A 23,383-nucleotide genomic window follows, 5' to 3' on the forward strand; every position below is an offset into this window, starting at 1 on the left:
AATCACACAAAGTTGGTTTGCAAGCAATTAAGAAGACAAATGGAATTTTGTCCTTCATTGCCAGAGGGATGGAGTTTAAAAATGGGAAGCTATGTTGCAGCTGTGTAAGGTGCTGGTGAGGCCACACCTGGAGTACTGTATACGGTTTTGGTCTGCTTACTTGGGAAAGGATAAACTGGCACTGGAGAGGGTACAAAGGAAATTCACGGGATTGATTCTGGAGTTGAAAGGACTGGCTAATGAGGAGAGACTGAGTAGACTGGGACTATACTCATTGGAATTCGGAAGAATGAGGGAAAATCTCCTTGAAGCATATAAGATTATGAAGGGAATAGATAAGATAGTAGCAGGAAGGTTGTTTCCACTGGCAGGTGGAACAAGAACTAGGGGGCATGGCCTCAAAATGAGGGAGAGCAGATTTAGGACTGAATTGAGGAGGAACTTCTTCACCCAAAGGTTGTGAATCTATGGAATTCCCTGCCCAGTGAAGCAGTTGAGACTACCTCATTAAATGTTTATAAGGCAAGGATAGCTAAATTTTTGAACAGTAAAGGAATTAAGGGTAATGATGAGCTGGCGGGTAAGTGGGGTCGAGTCCACAAAAAGATCAGTCACGATCTTATTGAAAGCAGAGTTGGCTCAAGGGGCCAGATGGCCTTCTCGTGCTCCTAGTTCTTATGTTCTTATGACTCAAGAACAGCTTCTTCCATGCTGTCATCAGACTTATGAATGGACCTAACCTTGTACTAAGTTGATCTTTCGCTACACCTTAGCTATGACTATAATGTTACATTCTGCAATCTCCTTTTCTATAAACAGATTGCTTTGTGTAGCATGCAAAAACAATATTTTTCACTGTTTACCAATACATGTGACATTCAATCAGATTAGATCAAATTAAAAGCCAGTGTTGTAGCTATTCTATAAAATAGTGGCTAAGGTTTGATTGGAGCATAAGCCTTCAGCACTTTATTGAAGATGTTGTTGGTGCCCATGGGGTGTAATTTTACTGCCCCTCCCACCAATGGAATTTTCCAGTCCCCCAGTTCTGCCAATTGGATCTTTCAGTCCCGCTGAAGCGCTTTTTCCATCGATGGGATTTTCCAGTGCCACTGAAGTGATTGGCTTGCTGCATTTTCCACCCTGCCGCCCCCCCCCCCCCCCCCCTACTACAACAAGGATTTAAATTTCCACTCACATGCTTCATTGTATCCATTTCACTGGAATGAATCAAATTTGGTGATGCACAGCATCTGCAATAATGGGGAGTCAGGAAGGGAAGACAAGATGGACGCTCTAATTGACACTTCTGACTGAATATGATCGAACTTGTTTCAGCTTTGTTTTTTCACTCCTCCATCATTGAGAATGAGGAAGTTAAAGCAGCCAACTTCTCCCATTGTTTGTTTCTCTATTCATGGCCTAACTCTACAACTGAAAACGGCAGGTTGTAGGGTTTTGATCTGATTTGATTGACTAGCTATGTCTATAACATGCTGTGTTACATTGCCAGCAGGTTGGCATCCCATTTTTAGGTATACCTGTGCTCATGGTCTTCAGCACTCATTGAACAAACATAAGTCATTTGGTAATGTGAGCCCAGAAGGAAAAAAAAGGTAAAATAGGGAAATAAGAATACTGGTCCGAATTGGTCTTATATATTTTAAAATGGAACATCAATGAAATGGGGAAATAAGAATACTGGTCTGAACTGTTTATTTTGGTTCTGGTGGATTATGGAACATGGCAGACCATGCAATAGCAGATTGTGTGGAATGCAGTTCTGCTACTAGCAGTTTGATACAACCCATAGTATTACATAACTTAAATGAGAGGAATAAGTTCATGAGACAACAACAACATAGAACAATTGAATCCTTACAGTGCTGAAGAGTCTGCAATGACCCTCCAAATGAGCACTTTACATAAATCACAGCTGTGTTTACAGCTTCTTGCATTACAGCAAGAAGCTGTAATCACAATCCCCAACTCTCAGCAATGGACCTGTGTCACATCAAGCAATCTGCAGTGAGCACATATTTGTTAGGAAGGTGCTCAATGCTACATTTGCAAGGACACTATTTTCCCTGTGGAAAGGAGGCAATGGCTAGACTTAACTTTTACTGAATGACTGAGTTCCCTCAATTGGACAGCATTGTAAATGGCACCATGTAGGAATCCATGCTTTTCATGTTAATTTCATTACCTGCATAAGGTTTGAATTGAATCACTGAACAAATGATATGCAGCAACAGAACAATGATTACATCAATGACCTTTATCCAGGAATCAGCTACGATGCCACTGTGGTAAAACAAGGCAACATTTTCATGAAATGCTGAGGGAATCATGTATGGGAAACCAGGGCTAACATCAGCATTCATGTCTGCTGACTCCTCGACAAAAGCATTTTACAATAAAGGAGTACCTTGAGACAGTAAGCGCCTGCTAACTGTGGCTCAGTTGTTGCCTGCAGCCTCAATAAAAGCCTCCATGCAAACCATGTGCAAAAGGACTACACCGGCTGAATTATCATTCTGGTTAGGAACCTGAATTGGGGGCTCGATGGGGATCCCAACTCCGCTCAACGTGTCCTTGACACATTCACTGCTATCTTGAAATGGGAACCAACTAAAGCCCAGAATGTGGGCTTGCCGTGCAATTAGGGATGGTGGGCTGGCTCCCTGGGTGGGAGGGGGGTCAATGAGAGACGCTGCAACACCCACAGATCAGCACCTTCACTGGCCAAGGTGGAAACTGCTGATCTAAAGATGGAGATAGTGAGAGAAAAGGCCAGGTGAATTTCTATGATTATAAAATGGCCTCAGTTGACTGGGCATGATCCTGGTGGCTACAACTGTGGCCCGTCAAGCCATTTTCAAATCAGCTTTTTGATAAAAATTCTGCCATTTGCACGCTTAAGTGCTTCCATCAGCGGAAAAACCAGAACGTTTCTTGTTGGTGTTAGCCGTGCCTGTCAGGTGGATTCACCTGAACCATTTCAATTCATGCATTTTGGGAATCAGCCATTTTTAAAGGATGCCTGATCTCCATGCTAAGTCACCCCTACTCCTTGCCCTCCCCTCCCCCCCAACTCACCAACAGACGTAGCGGCTCCTGTGGCAAGGGCAGCACCCCCAACCCATCAGCATAGAGGGGCATCCTTTCCCCCTGACGAATCAATGAAAGAACAGGTCATCACCCTCTCACATTAATGCACCGCTCCTTCCTCTGCCCCAAGGCAGATGTCTCAACAACCTCTTCCACCCACAAGGAAGAGACACTCCTGGATGGGGTACCCTCAAGGCATCCTGTGTCAACTTTGCACTGCCCCTTTGGCATCTGGAATGAACACCCTGACCCGGAACCTTGTATTCCGAGGGTGGTCTAGGAGGTAAGTGCTGTGCTCATGCTCCCCTCTGCCAGTGCTGGTCTGCAGGAGGAGGATTCCCCAAGGGACCTGGAGGTTGAGTGGGCTTGGGGTAGGGAAAGGCCTCGATCCTGGGTCTCTCCGGATGGGGTCTTGTGGCTGCAGCTGTTCTTATTGTTCTGGGAAAGCATTATTTACTTTCAGGATGGTGAATTCTGACACCATTCCAGGCTAAGATACTCATTATTTCCCCTGTCCTCTGAAACCTTTGAATTGCCCTTGTCACTTTGACATCCACGCTCTTTGGATACCTGGATGCCTTCAAAATTACCGCAACACTTCATTCCACAGTAGTGACTGGCCCAGGAGTTAAAAGCCCTCTTTAAAGTGCTCTAATAGAAATGACCTGTCAGGATTTCCTGAGAGATCCCCTTGCTTTCTCCCAGAACCCACAGTTGTTGTGAAAGCCCTTTTGAATGCTTTGATACAGTTTCATTGGGGAGTACCCTTTTTACATTGAAAGGTTAGTATCTGGTGTCTGCACCCTTTGAAAGTTTGATTGATAGTGCATAAGTAATCCATACCTGTCAAAGAGCCTTGTTTATTTTTCTTTCCCTTCACACTTGAATGCATCTTGAGTGCTTTGTAAACATTGCGGTTAAAAAAGAGGAAGTTATATCTCATAAAATATCTAACCTGTCAATCAAAGGCTGGATGTTTATAAACATTGTGGTAAGGTTAGGGCCAAGCAGGAGGATCGCAGTGGGCTTGTCGCCCGGTGAGAATCCCATTTTAGGACTGACACTCGATTCAATGGGCCAACTGGACTCCTTCCAGGAACAGGCAAGCCCGGCGAATCCTGAGCTATATCTGTTGAAACTTCAATAGCATTGAGGCAAATAGATGAAAAAGATGAAGTTAAAAGATAATATCTTGTGGAAGCCAGATACCAGTCATAAGTATTTTATTTGTTGCGGTGTACAATCATTTCTTTGTTAATCACGAAGTTCTTTGGCATATTGATTATGAAGGATGTTAATGAATAAAAAACTTTTCAAAAGAAAAATTAGCAACAAAAATTAAAATTGGGCATATAAATAATAATTATCCCAGAAGTACAGCAAGATGTAAGTTTTTACTTAATACCAAATACTCGACTTACCTTTTGGAGTAGGGAGCTATTCTGGGTGAGATAGCAAATACTGCTAGTTAACCTCATGAAATATAATATCTTTATTGTCAATTGCATATATGTCAACATTCATATATTAACAGCATGGCAAAGATTCTCTTTAGCACAGTGAAGTCCACTATCTTGATTCAATTTCAATATGAATGATTAAATGGGCCAAGATGTAACACTAGCAAGCTAAATCATGTTTTCCTTTTCTCTTAGTAGACTATAGAACTGTTGCTTAAAGCAATAAATAATTTTGGCAGCAACATATGAGTGTCAGCATTCAGCTGGATACACCATAGGGTGGATAAAAGCTATTGACTTAGTAATACTTTCAGAATGATTTTACCACATGCCTAACTCAGGCTGTTGGCAAATAATCATCAAATTATAGAATCCCTACAGTGCAGAAGGAGGCTATTCTGCCCATTGAACCTGCACTGACAACGATCCCACCCAGGCCCTATCCCCATAACCCCATACATTTTACCCTGCTAATCCCCTGACACTAAGGGGCAATTTAGCATGACCAATCAACCTAACCAGCACATCTTTGGATGGTGAGAGGAAACTGGAGGAAACCCATGCAGACTCGGGAAAAATGTGCAAACTCCAAACATACCCCAGCCTGGAATTGAACTTGGATCCTTGGCACTGTGCCATCGTACAGCCTAAGTGGGAATGGAGCGGGAAACAACACGCAGAAAATCTCAGAGGTGGAAACTGGTGTAAAGGGGCAGTTTTGAAAATCTGCTTTTGGAATACAAAGGGTTCAGATCACAACAATAATGTCTTATATGGGGCTCCAAAGTTCATTTTGAAAGATAGACCTCCCCACTGATACTTTAAACTATTAGTCCACAAAACATTCTTGCAGAGAAATCTGGAACCCAACAGACTGCAGGCGTACACAGTAGTCTGGCTGCAGCATTATGGGGAGTGAACAGGACATGATGGAATATGTCAGTAGATTCCAGAGTGTGATCTTTTGTTTTTATTTGCCTCGGTACCTACTTTTCATCAAAAAAAAACTTGTATCTTTTCCTCAATGCATTTCTTTTAGTCGGAACCTTCAGCACAAGGAGTGGGCTTGCATGGAAAAGAACAGTAATATTTTCTGTTGTATCTGGTAGATCGTTCTCCTGAGTAATTTAATGATTGAAGATTAAATACATATATCTATCCTTCGCTCTTCACTAAGGCTCTTCCCATTCATTGATTCATGGGTTCATTACCATGTACTGTAAGAGGATCTGCATTATCAGCAGTTCACAATCTTGTCAGAGGTTCATCCTTTGAATTTTGTTCTCCATGGTGATCATGTGTGGACAAGAGCAATCAAGAAAGCAAGATGGAGGAAATAAGTTACTGAACAGAAATTAAACTTTAAATTGGCTTTAATGGAAACAAGTGTAAACTTGTCTTTTTAAATTAATTCAAGAGATGTGGGCTTAGTTGATAAGTTTAGAATTTATTGCTCACCCTTAATTGCCCTAGAGAAGGTGGTGGTGATCTTAACTGCTGCAGTTCCTGAGGTGTAGGTATACCCTCAGTGCTGTTAGGGAGGGAGTTCTAGGATTTTGACCCAGTGACAGTGAAGATACAACAATATATTTCCAAGTTAGGATGGTGAGTGACTTAGAGGGCAACTTACAGGTGGTGGTGTTCTCATGTATCTGCTGCCCTTGTCCTTCTAGATGATAGTGGTCATGTGATTGGAAGATGCTACCTGAGGAACCTTGGTGAATTTCTGTTGTGCTTCTTGTAAATGGTACACACTGCTGCTGCTGTGCATCAGTGATGGAGGGAGTGAATATTTATGGATGGGGTCTAATCAAGTGGACTGCTTTGAACTGGATGGTGTCAGGATTCTTGAGTGTTTTTGGAGCTGCACAATTCCAGTGGGGTGTATTCCAACACATGCCTGACTTCTGCCGTGTCAATGATGGATTGCCTTCCAACCACCTCAAGCAAAATGTTTTGTGCTATGTATGACTCTAATCAGCATAAAATTTACTCGTGATTCTGTGATGTTAGTGTACCTTTAAGAGATTTTTAAAAAATCATTCTCTGTCAGCCTCAGCTGATGTCGTTTGTGGCTGGCTTGTCTGGAGATGTCCTTTCATTGCTGCTTAAACAGTGTTTGTTTATTCTTACTGGGATGTTTATGTCAGGAGGAAGAATGATTGCAGGTCACGGATAGGAGCTGTTTCATTTTCAGTTTGGAGCCAAAAGTTTGAGTTTTAGGAGGGACAGCAAGCTGAAAAGAAGCATTTCTCTCTCCCTGTATGATATGGAAATTCCGCTGGTTAACTGAAGGTAGAAAATGGAGTAGAAAATCTGCTAATGGTGGTTTGCCTAGTGTCTCTCCCTGCTTTTCTGAGTTGTTCTGACTTTAAATATTCTGAGTCAATCAAAGAACTGCAAAATTCATCCAAAGGATTCAATTCCAGTATCAAGTGAAAGTTAAACTTTGTTGTGTTGAACCTGTTTAAAGGGTTTTGTCGAAAAGAAGTTTAGTTTCAATTGGAACATTTTGATATATTGGTTAAGGGTTATACATTACTGAGGTTGTTTTGTTTTAGTTTGTAATCGAAGGAAGTTATGGCTAATTTTCTTCCTACACATGTTAACTGTATTCCTAAATAAACTTTGTTTAATAAAAGCTCCCTAGTGGTTTATTCGAATTATGCCTGAGGTGAACCATTTCATGCTTATCCTAGCCAAATTCAAGATGCAAAACTTATGACCCAGGCAGGCTTCATTAAACACCGTGGAGTCTCTGACCTGAACTATGACAGTTCCCATTGATTCCAGTTTTGCCAGGGCTCTTTGATGCCTCATTCAATCAAATGTGGCTTTGATATCAAGGGCAGTCACTTGCACCTCACCTCTGGAGTTCTTTTGCCCCTGTTTGAACCAAGGCTGTAATGAGGTCAGGAGCTGAGTGGGCCTGGTGGAACCCAAACTGAGTATCAGTGAGCAGGTTAATACTAGGTAAGTGCCATTTAATAATACTGTTGATAACCCCTTCCATCACTTTACTGAGAGTAGACTGATGAGGCGTTAATTGTTTGAGTTGGATTTGTCCTGCTTTGTGTGTAGTGGACATATCTGAGAAATGTTCCATATTGCTAGGTAGATGCCAGTATTGTAGCTGTACTACAACAGCTTGCCTAGGGGGCATGGCAATTCTGGAACACAAGTTGTGGTACTATTATTGAAATGTTTTCAGGGCCCATAGCATTCACATTATCCAGCGCCTTCTGCTTTTTCTTGATATCGCATGGGGTGAACCAACTTGGTTGAAAACTGGCACCGGTAATGCTGGGGACCTTGGTGAGAGGCTGAAATGGATCATCCACTCAGCACTTCTGGCTGAGGATTGTTGCAAATGCTTTGGCCTTTTGTTTTGCTGGTTTCCGCATATTGAGGATGGGGAAATTTGCAGAATCTCCTCCTCCAGTGAGTTGAACTTGCCATGTTTCTGCTCAGTGAATTAGCTTAATGTTTTATAGATCTTATAGCACTTCCAAGTGAGATTGGGAAATAGCACCAAGTTATGGACAGTCTCATGTTGTGTACATTCAATAAGAATTAGTCAGAGCGGAAGAACAATTGAAAGTCTACAAGTAACTTTGTAACATGCTGAAAAAATTTTCTGTGCCTAAGAAACAGAGTATGAACTTTCCTTTGTGGATATCATTGGCGATAATATGGTTTGAATGTAAGAAAATCCACTGGGGAGCTGATTCCTGTCATTCTACTGTTATTTAAATACAGCAGCGGGAGGAGATTGACAACAGAAATCTCAGCCTGGGCAAGGGAAAGGATACCCTAGTCAGGCTACTGGAGTTCCTGTAGGTCTCAGGACCCCATTTTCTTGCTTATTTTGCTATGGTTTGGCTGAATTCAACAGGATCTTCTCCACTCCCCCATCCCCTTCTGTCTAAAGACACCTGAACTTCTCATAGAACTACTTAACTAGATTACCTTGCCTTACCAAAGAGTTTCGCTCTCAACTTTGTACATTCATATTCAAAGTGTGGCTATTTAATAGTGCTGCAAAATGAAAATGAATTATCAGTCTTGCATTGGTGGTCTGTAAACTCAGAATACCTATAAACAAAATAAACATGGCAGAAATGAATTTTTACATGGATGGTGCTGAATTTGGTCTTTGATGCACTGCTGTCAGGCAGTTTTTCATATTACAATCTTTTCCATTGGACACACCCTGAAAACTAACTTGCAAAGAGAACATTTAAGTAGCTGTCCAAGGATGTAGAATCAAACAGATTACAATGACAGAGCCCTTGTGCTCAAGAGGCTCGGCATAAAATCTCTACTGTGGAGAAGGAGGCAATTTAGCCCATTGAGTCAGAACTGACAATCCCGCCCTGGATCTATCGCTGTTAACCCCAAGTATTTAACCCTGCCAATCCCCCTGAGTAAGGGACAGTTAAGAATGGCCACTCAACTTAATATGCATATCTTTGGACTGTGGGAGGAAACCGGAGCGCACAGAGGAAAGCAACACAGACAGAATGAGTTTATACAGATGCCACGCAGTCACCGGAGGCCGGAATTGAACCAAGGTCCCTGGCGCTGTGAAGCAGCAATGCTAACCCCTGTGCCACCATGCCGCTCTTGTTTATACTAGGAATTTAAAAACCTGATGCCTGGCAAATTTCTATCAATGCAACACAAAACAGCACAAATCCTAACATGTAGCTTCTTGTGAAATCATTTCATTCTGCAAAAGATAAAGTACAGAATGTCTGAACATGGATTGTTGGCCACAAATTAAAATGTTTGTAATTTCAAACACTCCCATCAGCATACGGTATAGTTTCTTTTAAACCTTTCCAAGTCCTCCCAAAAATGGTTGAGTTGAGAAGATATCTTTTATTTTACTGTTGTCCCTGGTTGCCCTCAACTGCTAATCACCAAATATGTTTTTAAAAAATTCTACAGAAGTGAGAGACATTCAAAAATACAATGCTTACAATGTATCAACAGGACGAGTTGGTTGATGGACGTCTTTACTTCTGTCACTGAATGAAATACGCAATTTGAATAGCTGAATGATTTATGCGGGTGATGTGGGCTGTTTGCCTTTACTCAGGCCATGTTTCTAACACACTTGTTTTGATTTCATTGTCTAGTTTGAGATGTTAACAGGGTCACTGCCTTTCCAAGGCAAGGATAGGAAGGAAACCATGGCACTTATACTTAAGTAAGTTTGTGTTTTGAAAACTTGTAACATTCATTTTCTGCTGAAAGAATGTAGTTATGGTGCATCACTCACATCCATTTCAAATAGCATGAAATCAGGGCTGCTGATGCAATCATAGTGTTCTCACATTGCAGCAAATGTTCAGTGATCAACTATCTGAGATGGGGTCTTTATCTTGAATGAATTATGAAGGGAAAACATTTGAGTAAAGTTAAACAACTCTCCCTCCACACATACATAGCCCCCCCGCATGCAGCACCCCAGAAGCAGCCACCCACTCGCAGCCGCACGCATGCACGCACCGCACCCATACATACCCCACATGTATACACACCCCACATGTACACATATCCAAAACGTACGCACCCCGCACACCCATACCAGCCACAACCACACACAGACACACACAAATAAGAGCTGAGCCATTTAAATGGCTTACCATTGTCGGCCTTCAACTCCTCCACCCTTGGTACACAGAAAATGGGACTGTCACTCAGAAAATGGGGCTGTCACACACTGTTATTCGAGAATAAGCCTCTTTCAATGTTTATTAAATAATCCACCCCATTCCCTGGAATTCAGTTCATAGTAAAGCCACTCTGCCAGGGTTCCTGCCTCCAGCTCCATGCCAAGCTGGTCTTCATGGACAGCATTGTGCACCCTTCCATGTCAATGAGTCGGACCAGTTCTAGGATTGGAGAGCACACAGGCCTTGTTTTCCTCCCACCTCACCCTCCCCTGGTGCCACACATCAGTGTTTATCTGGACAGCACTGTGCTGCAGGACTCAAGCAGCAATTACTATAGAGATCCAATGTTCAACAGGGGATGGAGTGTGAGGTGAGGAAGGATCAGATGGTGGCCTGATGGAGACTAGAAGGGGGGACATGTGGGAGGAAGGCTGTGGAAGGAGGCAGAAAAAGGGGTCACAATGACAGGCAGAGGGACAAGGATGTGGATAACTCTTGTCAATTTAATTTATCCAGCCTACGTAAAGATGAACATAAGAACATAAGAACATAAAAGTATATGAATATAAAAGTAGGGAGGTCTTGCTGCGGCTGTATAGGGCATTGGTGAGGCCGCAGCTGGAGTACTGTGTGCAGTTTTGGGCGCCGCACCTGCGCAAAGATATTTTGGCCTTGGAGGGAGTGCAGAGGAGGTTTACTAGGCTGATGCTGGAGTTGAGGGGGTTGAGCTAAGAGGAGAGGCTGAATAAACTAGGCTTGTGCTCGTTAGAGTTTAGAAGAATGAGGGGAGATCTCATTGAGACATATAAGATGATGAATGGGATGGATAGGATAGAGGTGGAGAGACTCTTCCCGCTCAGAAAGGACAGTAGGACTAGGGCGCACAGCCTCAAGATAAAGGGGGGGCGGTTTAGAACGGAGTTGAGGAAGAACTTCTTCACTCAAAGGGTGGTGAATCTCTGGAATTCTCTGCCCGTTGAAGTGGTGGAGGCTACCTCGCTAAATATTTTTAAGACGCGGGTTGATGGGTTTTTGATAAGAGAGGGGATTAAGGGTTATGGGGAGAGGGCGGGAATGTGGAACTGAGTCACGACAGATCAGCCATGATCTTATTGAATGGCGGGGCAGGCTCGAAGGGCTAGATGGCCTACTCCTGCTCCTATTTCTTATGTTCTTATGAAAGTTCCTCAGTGATTATTGAATTAGTCTGTTACATGGTCCTCCAAGTTTCTGTCTTCTCAACACTATGACTACTATTAGGTCGGATGGTGAGGGTGGGCGGCTGTCAGTTATTCCTATCAGTGTTTCCTGTCCTTTGCTATTCCTTACCTCCATTCGTAGAACTATAGAATCCATATAGTGGAGGCTGTTCCACCCATCAAGGCTTTACCAATTCTCTGTAAAAGTATGTACCCAGACCTGCATCACCCACCTCCTATCCCCATAATCTAACCAGCACAATTTAGGACTGAGGGAGGAAACCAGACCATCTGGAGGAAACCCATGCAGACACAAGGAGAATATATGCAGACATGGGGAGAACCCAAGGCTGGAATCGAACCCAGGTTCCTGATGCTTTGAGACAGCAGTCCTAACCACTATGCTATCCATATTGTAGCACTAAACCAAATAAATGAAGGAGGTCCTTAGTTTGATCTCTTCTGTTTCTAGGTAGTTGATTTCGACTAGGGTGCGTGATACTATGACAATTCAATGTAACATTCTTACTCTAGGGAAGGGAAAATATCAACCAAAATTCCTGCACCTGATTGCTATCCAATGATCTATGCAGATAAGTTTGTGTGTAGGTGTTAAACAGGCTTGTGTTGAGTTGGGATGCCCACTATCATAGACCAGTCCAATGACATTCAATCTCTTAGCTTAAGATGACTACTTAACAGATGTACCAGTGGGTGTCTGGTGCTTGTGAAAGTCACACCTTGGCACAAGCTACAGCTTTTAGGAGAGGAAGTTGAAGTTAGGGAATAGCATAAACTAAGCGACAAAGGAACAGGTTGCTTCAAGTATTTTAAACACCTTATGTTTCTTTCACTTAATGATATGGAATTGTGTGTCTATATTTTAGAGCCAAACTGGGAATGCCACAGTTCTTAAGCCCAGAAGCCCAAAGCCTTTTACGAGCACTTTTCAAGCGGAATCCCTGCAACAGATTAGGTAAACATGTTTTAAATCTATGCAAAAAATTGATGACCCAGTGCGATAATTAAATGAAAGCACCTTTATTATCTAATATTAACCTATGTGTTTTCCTGGGTAGCTCAATTCATTTGTACGAAGATAATAATGCATAGGTCAGCTGCTACATTAAGGGGGTTTCTGAATGGAATGAACAGATATATTTTGAGTTATTTGTGATTCTGAACTCTCCCAATATCGAAGTATTTTCTGCCAACATTGAAGATAAGGAAACAATCAGCTGCAGATCTGTCTGCAGGTTATTTGCTTCATTGTAAAAGAAACACATGGTTTGAAGTCCAGTTAGCTCATTTCACTGTTCACATAAGTTTTCTCCAAAATTGTTATTTTACTGTAGACGTTTGTTCAACATTTAATCCCACGTTGTGCAAAGAAAGAAAAGTAACCATTAAAAGAGAAATAGCTCTTTGATGAAAGTAACAAAATATATGATGATCATTCTTTTTGTAAAACTGTCAAATTCAACAAAGCTTCTGATTTGTTCCTTAAAGATCCAGAACAGATAGAAACATAGAAATTTGAAGCAGGAATAGGCTATTTGGCTGATCATCAAATTCAATAACCCGATTCCCCCTTCCTCCCATATTCCTTGATCCCATTAGCTCCAAGAGCTATATCTAATTTTTTCTTGAAATCACACAATGTTTTGGCCTTGACTAATTTCTGAGGTAATGAATTTAATAAATTCACTACTTTCTAGGTAAAGAAATTTCTCCTCATCTCAATCTAAGGCTCCTCATCTCAAACTATGACCCTCTAGTTCTGGACTCCCCCGCCATCAGGAACATTCTTTCTGAATCTACCCTGTCGAATCCTGTTCTAAATCCTGTTCAAATCTGAAGGATCAGATGGGATTAGCAATATGTCAAATTCCCAGTTTCTGTTGTAGCCTTTAATTCATTATAAAATGACTACTTTTTTAATATTAAGAATGCATCATTTATGCTTTCTTTGGAGTTTGGAGGTATACTGCAGCTTTATAATTCAGCATTAACTACTTCAAAAGAACATGCTGGTTTTGGCATGATATGGCAAGAAGAAAAATTATTCAGCACATTGCACATGACATGAAAAGAACCACGGATACAAATTCCGTTTGGTCTGCTGTATATATTAGAGATTAGAGTTAGGTGTCCTTATAAAATAATGGGCAGAATATTCCAGGAGATGGATGGCTTGCATTAATGCACTGCGGGTGGGTTAAATAGTGGCAGAGTGGAGCTCCTGCCCTCGGGAGCCGACAGCCAAGCCAATTACCCAGAGGTTCCATCAGCCCCTGCATCATCAAGGGCACATTTGTGGGCACTGCCAGGGCTGTGACCAGGAAGAATACGGGTAAATCTGAAGTCTGGAGCAGAAAGGGTTTGGGCAGGTTAGGGAGGGGCATGGAGGGATGGTGGAAGTGGTGTGCTTAATGCAGGAAGTGGGTAGAAGGAAAGGGAATTTTATTGTCAGGTGACTGACCCCGATTTGCAAATTGCAACCCCTGACGATAAACTCCCCCCTTCTCTCTGGTCCTTTGATAACATTCTTTTAAAAGTAGGCTACTCAATCCCACCCAATTGTCCATGCCAAACCTGTGGCATAGGCAGTATATTATCAATTGGTTTGATAACAAACCCACTTGACCCTTCATTATTTATTTAAATATGGTGGTAGACTGCCAATCTCACACCTGGAATGAACTCAGGGCTGGGCAGGAAGGTGGTTGGATGGGCACCTGCCCTATTTTACAGGCCCACCTCATCACACCTAACTGGGGCACATAAAATGCAGCCTGGTGACTTTTCAGAAGCACTTATTTCCTTTGTTTGTGTTTTAATTTTGGTTTTAAGGTGCTGGACCTGATGGAGTTGAGGAGATAAAACGACACTCTTTCTTTGGAACTATAGACTGGAATGTAAGTGCATTTCTGAAGTTTTAAGCTCTTAATAAAATTTGCTTTTAATGAACATCCGCTACTTTGTAATCAGTGATGGGTTTTTTTCAAGTTCTCTCGTGTGGCGTTCCATTGCAAGGTGATTGGCCTTTTTGCTGTCATTTAGTCTCTCTACTGCAGTACAGTTTCAATAGCTGGCAGGATAAGATGTTGAGAGCAGTGGTAAATGACAATGGCTGAACACTTAACACCATCTGCAGTTAAGAATATATTCATGAGCTGTATTTTAAAAAGCAGAACTAAAAATAATCAGGAAAATAACAACTTAGCTTTGACTAAATTACTACATTTTGGCAAGCATGTCATTTTCTAGTAAAATATGCTTCTCTTTCACACATGCCAAGTCCAATTTTATATTAAAACAAAACACTGAAAATGTTGGTGGGAATCTGAAATTAAAGTAGAAAATGCTAGAAAATCTCTGCAGATCTGGCAACATCTGCGGAGAAAGAAACAGAATTAATATTTTGTACAAGCTTCTTCAGAGCTGAAAAGAAGGAAACATTTGATAGAGTTTATACTTAATAAGAGTGGGTAAAGCAAAATATAGGTCAGTGATAAGTGGGAGCTAGAAGAAATTGTGACAAAGATGAATAGGGCACGAGTGGGGAGGATATAAAGATTTTACAGACTGATATAGATAGGTTAGGAGAATTGGCAGATGGAGTTTAATGTGGACAAGCCCATTTTGGCAGAAAAAATAGAAAGGCAGATTATTATCTAAATGGAAAGTAGATTCAAATTGCATCTGGGCAAAGGGATCTGGGTGTCTATGTTCATGAATCACAGAATGCAGGTGCAGCATGTAATGAAAAAGGCAAACGGGATGTTGGCACTTATTGCAGTGGAACTGGAGTATAAAAGTCAAGAAGTGTTGCTGCAATTGTATAGGGTGTTGGTGAGACCACATCTGGAGTATTGTGTCCAGTTTTGTTCTCCTTATTTGTGGAAGGGTGTGGTGGCATTGGAGTCAGTTCAGAGGAGGTTCACCAGATTGATTCCGGGGATGAAGGGGTTGACATAACAGGAGAGATTAAACAGTTTGAGCTTATAGATTTTACCTGTTAAAAACCTGTTTAAAATAAGTTTAAAGCACTTTGTTCTTTGTAGAACTGTTTAAAGCATTTATTTATTGTATTTACTGCTTCAAGAATTCTGAGGGAGTGGTTAGAGGGAGTTGTGGGCCAGACAGCTTTAAATCAGCGCCAGGTTTAAAAGGAGGCCTGGTGTAGACAGCGGGCAGCGTCTGAGCGGGCAGCGGAGTGAGTGGGAAGCAGAGTGAGCTATTAGGGCTTAATATCAAAAAGGGCTTGAGGGAGAAAAGGCCAGGTGAGTTCGTTTGAAAAAACAAGAAAAAAAAAATTTTTTTTTTCAAAACTACCACAGTGAATAATGGAGGGGCATGTGATGTGTGGTTTCTGTATGATGTGGGAACTGGTGGACCCCAGGGTCCTCCCCAGTGACCATGTATGTAGTAAGTGCAGGTTGCTGGAGGAGCTCCAGCTCAAGGTGGGCGAGCTGGCCTCTGAGCTACAGACACTGAGACTCATCAGGGGGAGAGAGGGAGCCATTGTCAATGGGGTGCAAGTGACATCCACCCCCCCTAGACTGGCTAACTCTAAGGGTCAGGGACAAGAGGGGGCTGCTGGGAGGAGGAAGGGGGGTGAGGAGAGGAGGCCTCAGCCTCTCAAGCTGCATAACAGGTTTGAGGTTCTTGCTTCCAGTCTGGACGAGAACAAGGGAGGTGAGGTCGGTGAGCAAACTGCACACGGTACAGTGATGCAGCAGGACATAGGCAAAGAGAAGGGGATAAGGAACGTAGTAGTGATTGGGGATAGTGGAGTGAAGGGTATTGACACTGTCCTTTGTCACAATGACAAAGTGCACAGAAGGGTGTGTTGTCTGCCTGGTGCTCGGGTACAGGATGTCGCATCTGGGCTGCAGAGGAACCTGGAGTGGGAGGGTGAGAATCCGGTTGTTGTGGTACATGTGGGTGCCGGCGACGTAAGCAAAATGTGAACTGAGGATCTGGGGAGGGAGTATGAAAAGCTGGGAATGGAATTAAAAAGTAGAACCGACAAGGTGGTTATCTCTGGGCTACTGCCTGAACCGAATGCAGACGGGCGTAGGGTTGACAGGATTAAGGAAGTGAATGGGTGGCTCAGGGATTGGTGTGGGAGGAATGGGTTTGAATTTATGGGGCATTGGCACCAGTATTGGGGTAGGTGGGACCTGTTCGGGCGGGATGGGGTTGGTCTGAACCGTGCTGGGACCAGAGTGCTGGCGAATCGAGTAAAGAGGACTGTAGACAGGGCTTTAAACTAATTAGGGGGGGGAGGGTGTGAGGGTAGGTGACGTTACGACGTCTAAAGTTAAGGATAGGGTACAGGTAAGGGAAGAGGCCGAGGATGTCCCAATAATAGAGGGAGTAGGGGGCGTGAGTATGGTTGGTGGCGTTACGGCAAATAGGGTCCAGGTGAAGGCTGGGATGAAAGCGCTTTATCTGAATGCATGAAGCATTCGGAATAAAGTGGATGAGCTGGTGGCACAGATTGACACAAATGTATACGATCTGGTGGCCATTACAGAGACGTGGCGGCAAGGTGACAGGGACTGGGAGCTGAATGTCCAGGGGTATCAAGTGTTTAGGAAGGATAGGCAGGAGGGAAAAGGGGGTGGCGTAGCTCTGCTGAGTAAGGATAGCATCAAGGTGGTAGCAAGGGATGATATTGGAGCCAAGGAGCAGAGGGTGGAATCGTTGTGGGTGGAGATTAGGAACAACAAAGGGAGGAAGACACTGGTGGGTGTCGTCTATAGGCCCCCGAATAATGATCTGGAGGTGGGGCGGGCTGTTAACGCGCAAATAAGTGCGGCGTGCAGGAATGGAACGGCTGTAGTTATGGGGGATTTCAATCTGCATATTGATTGGTCGACCCATGTTGGACACGGTGGGCTCGAGGAGGAGTTCTTGGAATGCTGCTGGGATAGTTTCCTCAAACAGTGTGTGTTGGAGCCGACGAGGGAGCGAGCTATCTTGGATCTGGTGCTATGTAATGAGGCAGGTAGAATTAGGGACCTTGCGGTGAAGGATCCTCTTGGGGAGAGTGATCATTGTATGGTGGAATTTCTGGTGCAGATGGAGGAGGAGAAAGTGGGTTCCCGGACACGCGTCCTTTGTTTGAATAGAGGGGAGTACGGTAGGATGAGAGAAGAATTGGCAAATGTGGACTGGGGGAGCGCGTTGGAGGGAGGGTCTGCTGAGGAGCAGTGGAAGATCTTTAAGGAGATCTTTCTTGGTGCTCAGCGGAAATTTATTCCGATGGTCAAAAAGGACCGTAGGAGGAGAGGTAATAAGCCGTGGATAACGAAGGAGGTGAAGGAAAGTGTTAAATTAAAAGCGGAGGAATTTAGAGTAGCTAAGAGTAGTGGGCGAGAAGAGGATTGGGAGAGGTTTAAATGTCAACAAAGATTGACAAAGAAGTTGATAAAGAAGGGTAGGAGAAACTATGAAGCTGGGCTAGCGCTTAATATAAAAAAGGATAGCAAGAGTTTTTATAAATATATAAAAAGGAAGAGGCTGGCTAGGGTGAACGTTGGTCCTTTAGAGGTTGAGAAAGGGGACTTAGTGGTAGGGGATGGGGATATGGCTAAGGTATTGAATAACTTTTTTGTGTCTGTCTTCACGGAGGAGGACGTGAATAATCTGCCAGGTGTTAGCGATGGAAAGGTGGTAGGACTGGAGGGTCTTAATGACATTACTGTTACTAGAGAGGCGGTGTTCGACAGACTGGAGGGGCTGATTGTGGACAAGTCCCCAGGACCAGATGGATTGCATCCGAGGGTCCTGAAAGAAATGGCGGAGGTGATAGTGGATGCCTTGGTGGTTATTTTCCAGACGTCGCTGGATTCCGGGGAAGTGCCGGAAGACTGGAAAACGGCTAATGTTACACCGTTGTTTAAAAAGGGTGCCAGGCAAAAGGCGGGGAATTATAGGCCGGTTACTTTAACGTCTGTGGTAGGTAAAATGTTAGAATCCGTCATTAAGGAGGAAATTGCGAGGCATCTTGAAGGGAATTGCTTGATAGAGCAGACGCAGCACGGTTTCATTAAAGGGAAGTCGTGTCTGACAAATTTACTGGAGTTCTATGAGGATGTGTCTAGGGCGGTGGATAGAGGAGAGCCGGTGGATGTGGTCTTTCTGGATTTTCAGAAGGCGTTTGACAAAGCACCTCACAAGAGGTTATTGCAGAAGGTCGAGGGACATGGAGTTGGGGGTAGGGTGTTAGCGTGGATAGAGGATTGGTTGTCAAATAGGAGGCAGAGAGTGGGGGTCAACGGGTGCTAAACGGATTGGCGGATGGTGACTAGTGGAGTGCCCCAGGGGTCGGTGCTGGGGCCTCAGCTTTTTACCATTTATATATATAGATGATCTGGAGGAGGGAACCAAGTGTAGGGTGTTGAAATTTGCTGATGACACCAAGATTGGGGGAACGGCAAATTGTGCGGAGGGTGTGGAGAGTCTGCAGAAGGATCTAGATAGGCTGGGCGAATGGGCCAGGAAATGGCAAATGGAATTAATGTTGGCAAGTGTGAGGTGGTCCACTTTGGTAGGAAGAATGGTAGGAAGGACTATTACTTAAGTGGCGAAAAACTGCAGCAGGCGACGGTGCAGAGGGACCTCGGGGTCCTTGTGCATGAGTCGCAAAAACCCAGCTTGCAGGTGCAGCAGGTGGTCAGGAAGGCAAATGGGATGCTGGCCTTCATAGCGAGGGGGATTGAATATAAAAGTAGGGAGGTCTTGCTGCAGCTGTATAGGGCATTGGTGAGGCCGCAGCTGGAGTACTGTGTGCAGTTTTGGGCGCCACACCTGCGCAAAGATATTTTGGCCTTGGAGGGAGTGCAGAGGAGGTTTACTAGGCTGATACCGGAGTTGAGGGGGTTGAGCTATGAGGAGAGGCTGAATAAACTAGGCTTGTACTCGTTAGAGTTTAGAAGAATGAGGGGAGATCTCATTGAGACGTATAAGATGATGAATGGGATGGATAGGATAGAAGTGGAGAGACTCTTCCCGCTCAAAAAAGACAGTAGGACTAGGGGGCACAGCCTCAAGATAAAAGGGGAGCGGTTTAGAACGGAGTTGAGGAGGAACTTCTTCACTCAAAGGATGGTGAATCTCTGGAATTCTCTGCCCGTTGAAGTGGTGGAGGCTGCCTCGCTAAATATTTTTAAGACGCGGGTTGATGGGTTTTTGATAAGAGAGGGGATTAAGGGTTATGGAGAGAGGGCGGGAAAGTGGAACTGAGCCACGACAGATCAGCCATGATCTTATTGAATGGCGGGGCAGGCTCGAAGGGCTAGATGGCCTACTCCTGCTCCTATTTCTTATGTTCTTATAAGGAGGGATCTGATCGAGGTATGTAAAATTTTAAAAGTTAAATGTAGACCAAAGGTTTCCCCTTATGGAGCAACCTCAAACAAAAGTTCACAGGCATAGTTTGCAAAGTGGTAGATTTAAAATTGAGCTGAGGAGGAACTATTTCTCACAGAGAGTGGTGAAATTGTGGAACTTACTGCCCTATAGTGCAAGTGCAGTGGAGTCTGAATCGTTGAATGGTTTCAAGAAGGAGATAAATATATTTCTAATAAAAAAAGGGGTAAGAGGATATGGGGGACAGGTAGGGAGGTGGATTTGAGACCAGAGAAAGATCAGCCGTGATCTGATTGATTGGTGGAGCAGACTCGAAGCGCTGATGCCTCCTTTTGCTCCTATGTTCCTACAAGATAGAGGAATTGTTAATAGCAGTGTGAAGAACTGTGGAAGTGGCATAAAGGTAAGATAGCAGAATGGGTTAATAGGAGAGCAAAGGTCAGTGCTCATGGAAGCAAATCTGTAGAACAAGTAACAGATGGCTGTGTGGGAGAGATGTGGGAGGTTGCACTGGGACAAAAGAATTGTTGGAGGAAAAGAAAGGATCAAGATGGAGGAGAAAGGTCACAGTCTAAAGCTGTTGAACTCAATGTTGAATTCCAAAGGCTGTAACATGCCTAATTAAAAGATGAGGTGGCTCCTCCAGCTTGCATTAAGCTTCACTGGAGCATTGCAGCAGGCCAAGGACAGACATGTGGGCATGAAAGCAAGATGCAGAGTTAAAATGGAAAACAGTAGGAAGGTTGGGGTTATGATTGAGAACTAAGCAAAGGTATTCCACAAAGCGGACACCCAGTCTGCATTTAGTCTTCCCCAATGTAGTGGCGGGCACATTGGGAGCAGCAAATATAGCAAACCAAATGGAAAGAGGTCCAAGTGAAATGTTGCTTCACCTGAAAGGAGTATTTGGGACCTTGATGGTGAGGAGGGAAGAGGGAAAGGGGAATCTGCGATTGCATAAACAGGTGTTCTGGGAAGGGGTGGGGACAGTGGAAGAGTGGACCAAGGTATCATGGAGGGAGTGGTCCTTGCGGAATTCTGACAGCAGGGCCGAGGGAAAGTATAAGTAAAGTTTATTTATTAGTCACAAGTAAATCTTACATTAACACTGCAATGAAGTTACTACGCAATTCCCCCAGTCGCCACACTTCTGCGCCTGTTCAGGTCAATGCATCTAACCAGCACGTCTTTCAGACTGTGGGAAGAAGCCAGAGCACACTGAGGAAACCCACAGAGACACAGGGAAAATGTGCAAACTCCACACAGACAGTGACCCAAGCCGGAAATCGAACCTGGATCCCTGGCGCTGTGAGGCAGCAGTGCTAACCACTGTGTCGCTTGGGGAAGATGTGTTTGGTAATAGCATCATGTTGGAGTTGACAGATACGGCAGAGGGTGATCCTTTGAATGTGGAGGCTGGTTGGGTGAAAACTGAGGACAAGGGGGACTTCATCCTGGTTCTGGAAAGGAGGGGAAGGGATGAGGGCTGAGAAATAGATTGGACTAGGTTGGGTACCCTGTTAGCTACAAAGGGGAACCTTGACTAAGGAAAAAGGCAGATATTTCAGAAGTGCCGTTTTCGAATGTGGCATCATCGGAAAAGAATTGACGGAGGTGGAGAAACTGAGTGAATGGAATGGAGTCCTTACTTGAAATGGAGACAGAAAGTCAAGGAGAAAGAGATGTGGGAAGGGAGCTGAATAGGACTGGAACAAAGAATATTTTGCATATCCCACAAAAAGTAGGCCCATGCAGGTACCCATAGCCTCACCTTTTATTTGTAGGAAGTGAGACAAATTAAAGGAGAAATTGCTGTGTGACAGCCAGGCAGAGGAAAGTGATGGTGGATGTGGATTGTTCAGACTTTTGTTCAGGGAAGAAGCGGAGAGGACCCTCGTGCTAGGGATTGGTGGTATGGAGGGATTGGATGTTCATTTTGAATGAGGAGATGATTAGGGCGAGGAAACTGGAAATTGGTGATATGATGTAGAGCATCAGAAGGATCATGAATATAGGTGGGGAGAGACTGGAGAAGGAGAGAGAGGATAGAGTCAAGATAGGAAGAAGTGAATTACAAAATCCACAGGAATGTCCTGGTAAGCCCATCAGATCAGTTTGTTCCTGCCCCATTTCTCCCTTTCTTGATACTATCCTACATTTGTGGTCCCGCTAATGCCCTATATCATGCTGGAAATTGTTTGGGCCTTATCCCCATCTTGTTCCTGTCCACTGCATTCCTTGCTCCAATCTAACTCAGACCATCTCCCACAACGTTTTCTTTGTGCTCTCAACTGGATCTGGGAAAATGTATAAATTTTGCCTCCAATTTCCACTCCTCTCTCACCTTCACACAGTCCACCTCGACATTTCCTTTCCCTTCCCTGACCTTTCAGTCTCCACTTGTGGTGTTGACTGATCATTATAAACCCACCAACTGCCATGGCTACCTCAACTACATCTCCTCACACCCTGTTCCCTGTAAGGACCCATTCCTCTGGTTTATCCACTTCTGTTCTGGTGATACTACCTTTGAATACAGCACTTCTGACATATCTGTCTTGTTGCATCTCTCATTTCATTTGTATCTTCTTCGTGAATGGCATGGTCAGTGGCAAGGGTAACTCTTTACTAATAAAGTAACTTACACTAGCTATTCTACCACCACAATGTACCTTGCATAAATTTAAGGTCATCCAAATCTCTGAGAGATTCTCCTTTGTGAGGCCATGGTGAAATATGGCAAGAGACACACATCTACATCTTCAGTCAGAATACACGAGGAGTTGACTCGGAGGTGGAAGGGATCAAGTGCTTGGAGCAGGAGTTGCTTGATGTGGTGTCCTCACTTGATTAAGCCATCATGGACCAGACCATGTGGCAGGTGTACAATTGGGATGAAGGGCACACGGAGAGACCCGCAGCTTGTTGGGTCAAAGTGAATTTGTAGCATGGTTACTGTTTATCTGACACTGGTCCCACAGCTGCATCTTCTTCTCACTGGAAAAAGGAGACAGTCCATAAACAGTGCTTGGAGATCCAGAAGCGGGTGCAAAACATGCTTCCAGCTACATTTGGCCCTGAACACAGTTTCATGATTGACGGGCAGCCAGTGTGAAATATATGCTGTGAGAGGCTTGGTGCTGCTGAGGAAGACAGGAGATGAGCAGACAGCAAGAGAAGGGAAAGTGCGGACTGGGGTGTCTTAAGGTGCTCCCTCAAGGGGACAGTCACTGTGGAGCATGTCAGCGAGCTGCAGACCTGTACAATGTACATTCTGAAGGAAAAACAATGCCTAGGTAACGCATTCAAGCACAGACCTCAGTCCCAGACACCTTTCCAAATTTAATTTCAGCCTTGACATTTCCTCTCGCCCTGGATCGAGTTTGCAATTAAAACATAAAGGCCGTCTGGCCAATCAAGTAGCCCACCAACCGTAGATTAGACTGGTCATGTAAAATTGCTTTCAATTGGCTCCTTATAATGGGCTTAATTACCTGCTTGATTGTCAGCAGCACAATTCCAACTCTCTCACATATCTGCTGAC

The 23,383-nt window shown here is 43.9% G+C and overlaps 1 protein-coding gene across 3 annotated transcripts in view; it reads left to right on the plus strand.

Moving 5' to 3' along the window:
- LOC145350903 (ribosomal protein S6 kinase alpha-2) overlaps window positions 1-23,383 on the plus strand; it is a 332,432-nt gene that overhangs the window by 240,153 nt on the left and 68,896 nt on the right. For all 3 annotated transcript variants that reach the window (XM_080200348.1, XM_080200346.1, XM_080200347.1), the window contains exons 9-11: window positions 9,716-9,786; window positions 12,342-12,430; window positions 14,308-14,372. In XM_080200348.1, coding sequence (XP_080056474.1) covers window positions 9,716-9,786; window positions 12,342-12,430; window positions 14,308-14,372 — 225 coding nt within the window. The remainder of the gene's footprint in view (window positions 1-9,715; window positions 9,787-12,341; window positions 12,431-14,307; window positions 14,373-23,383) is intronic.

The sequence above is a fragment of the Carcharhinus amblyrhynchos genome, chromosome 12 (assembly GCF_965287045.1).
Source record: "Carcharhinus amblyrhynchos chromosome 12, sCarAmb.v2.hapA, whole genome shotgun sequence".
In the NCBI taxonomy this organism is placed as follows: Eukaryota; Metazoa; Chordata; class Chondrichthyes; order Carcharhiniformes; family Carcharhinidae; genus Carcharhinus; species Carcharhinus amblyrhynchos.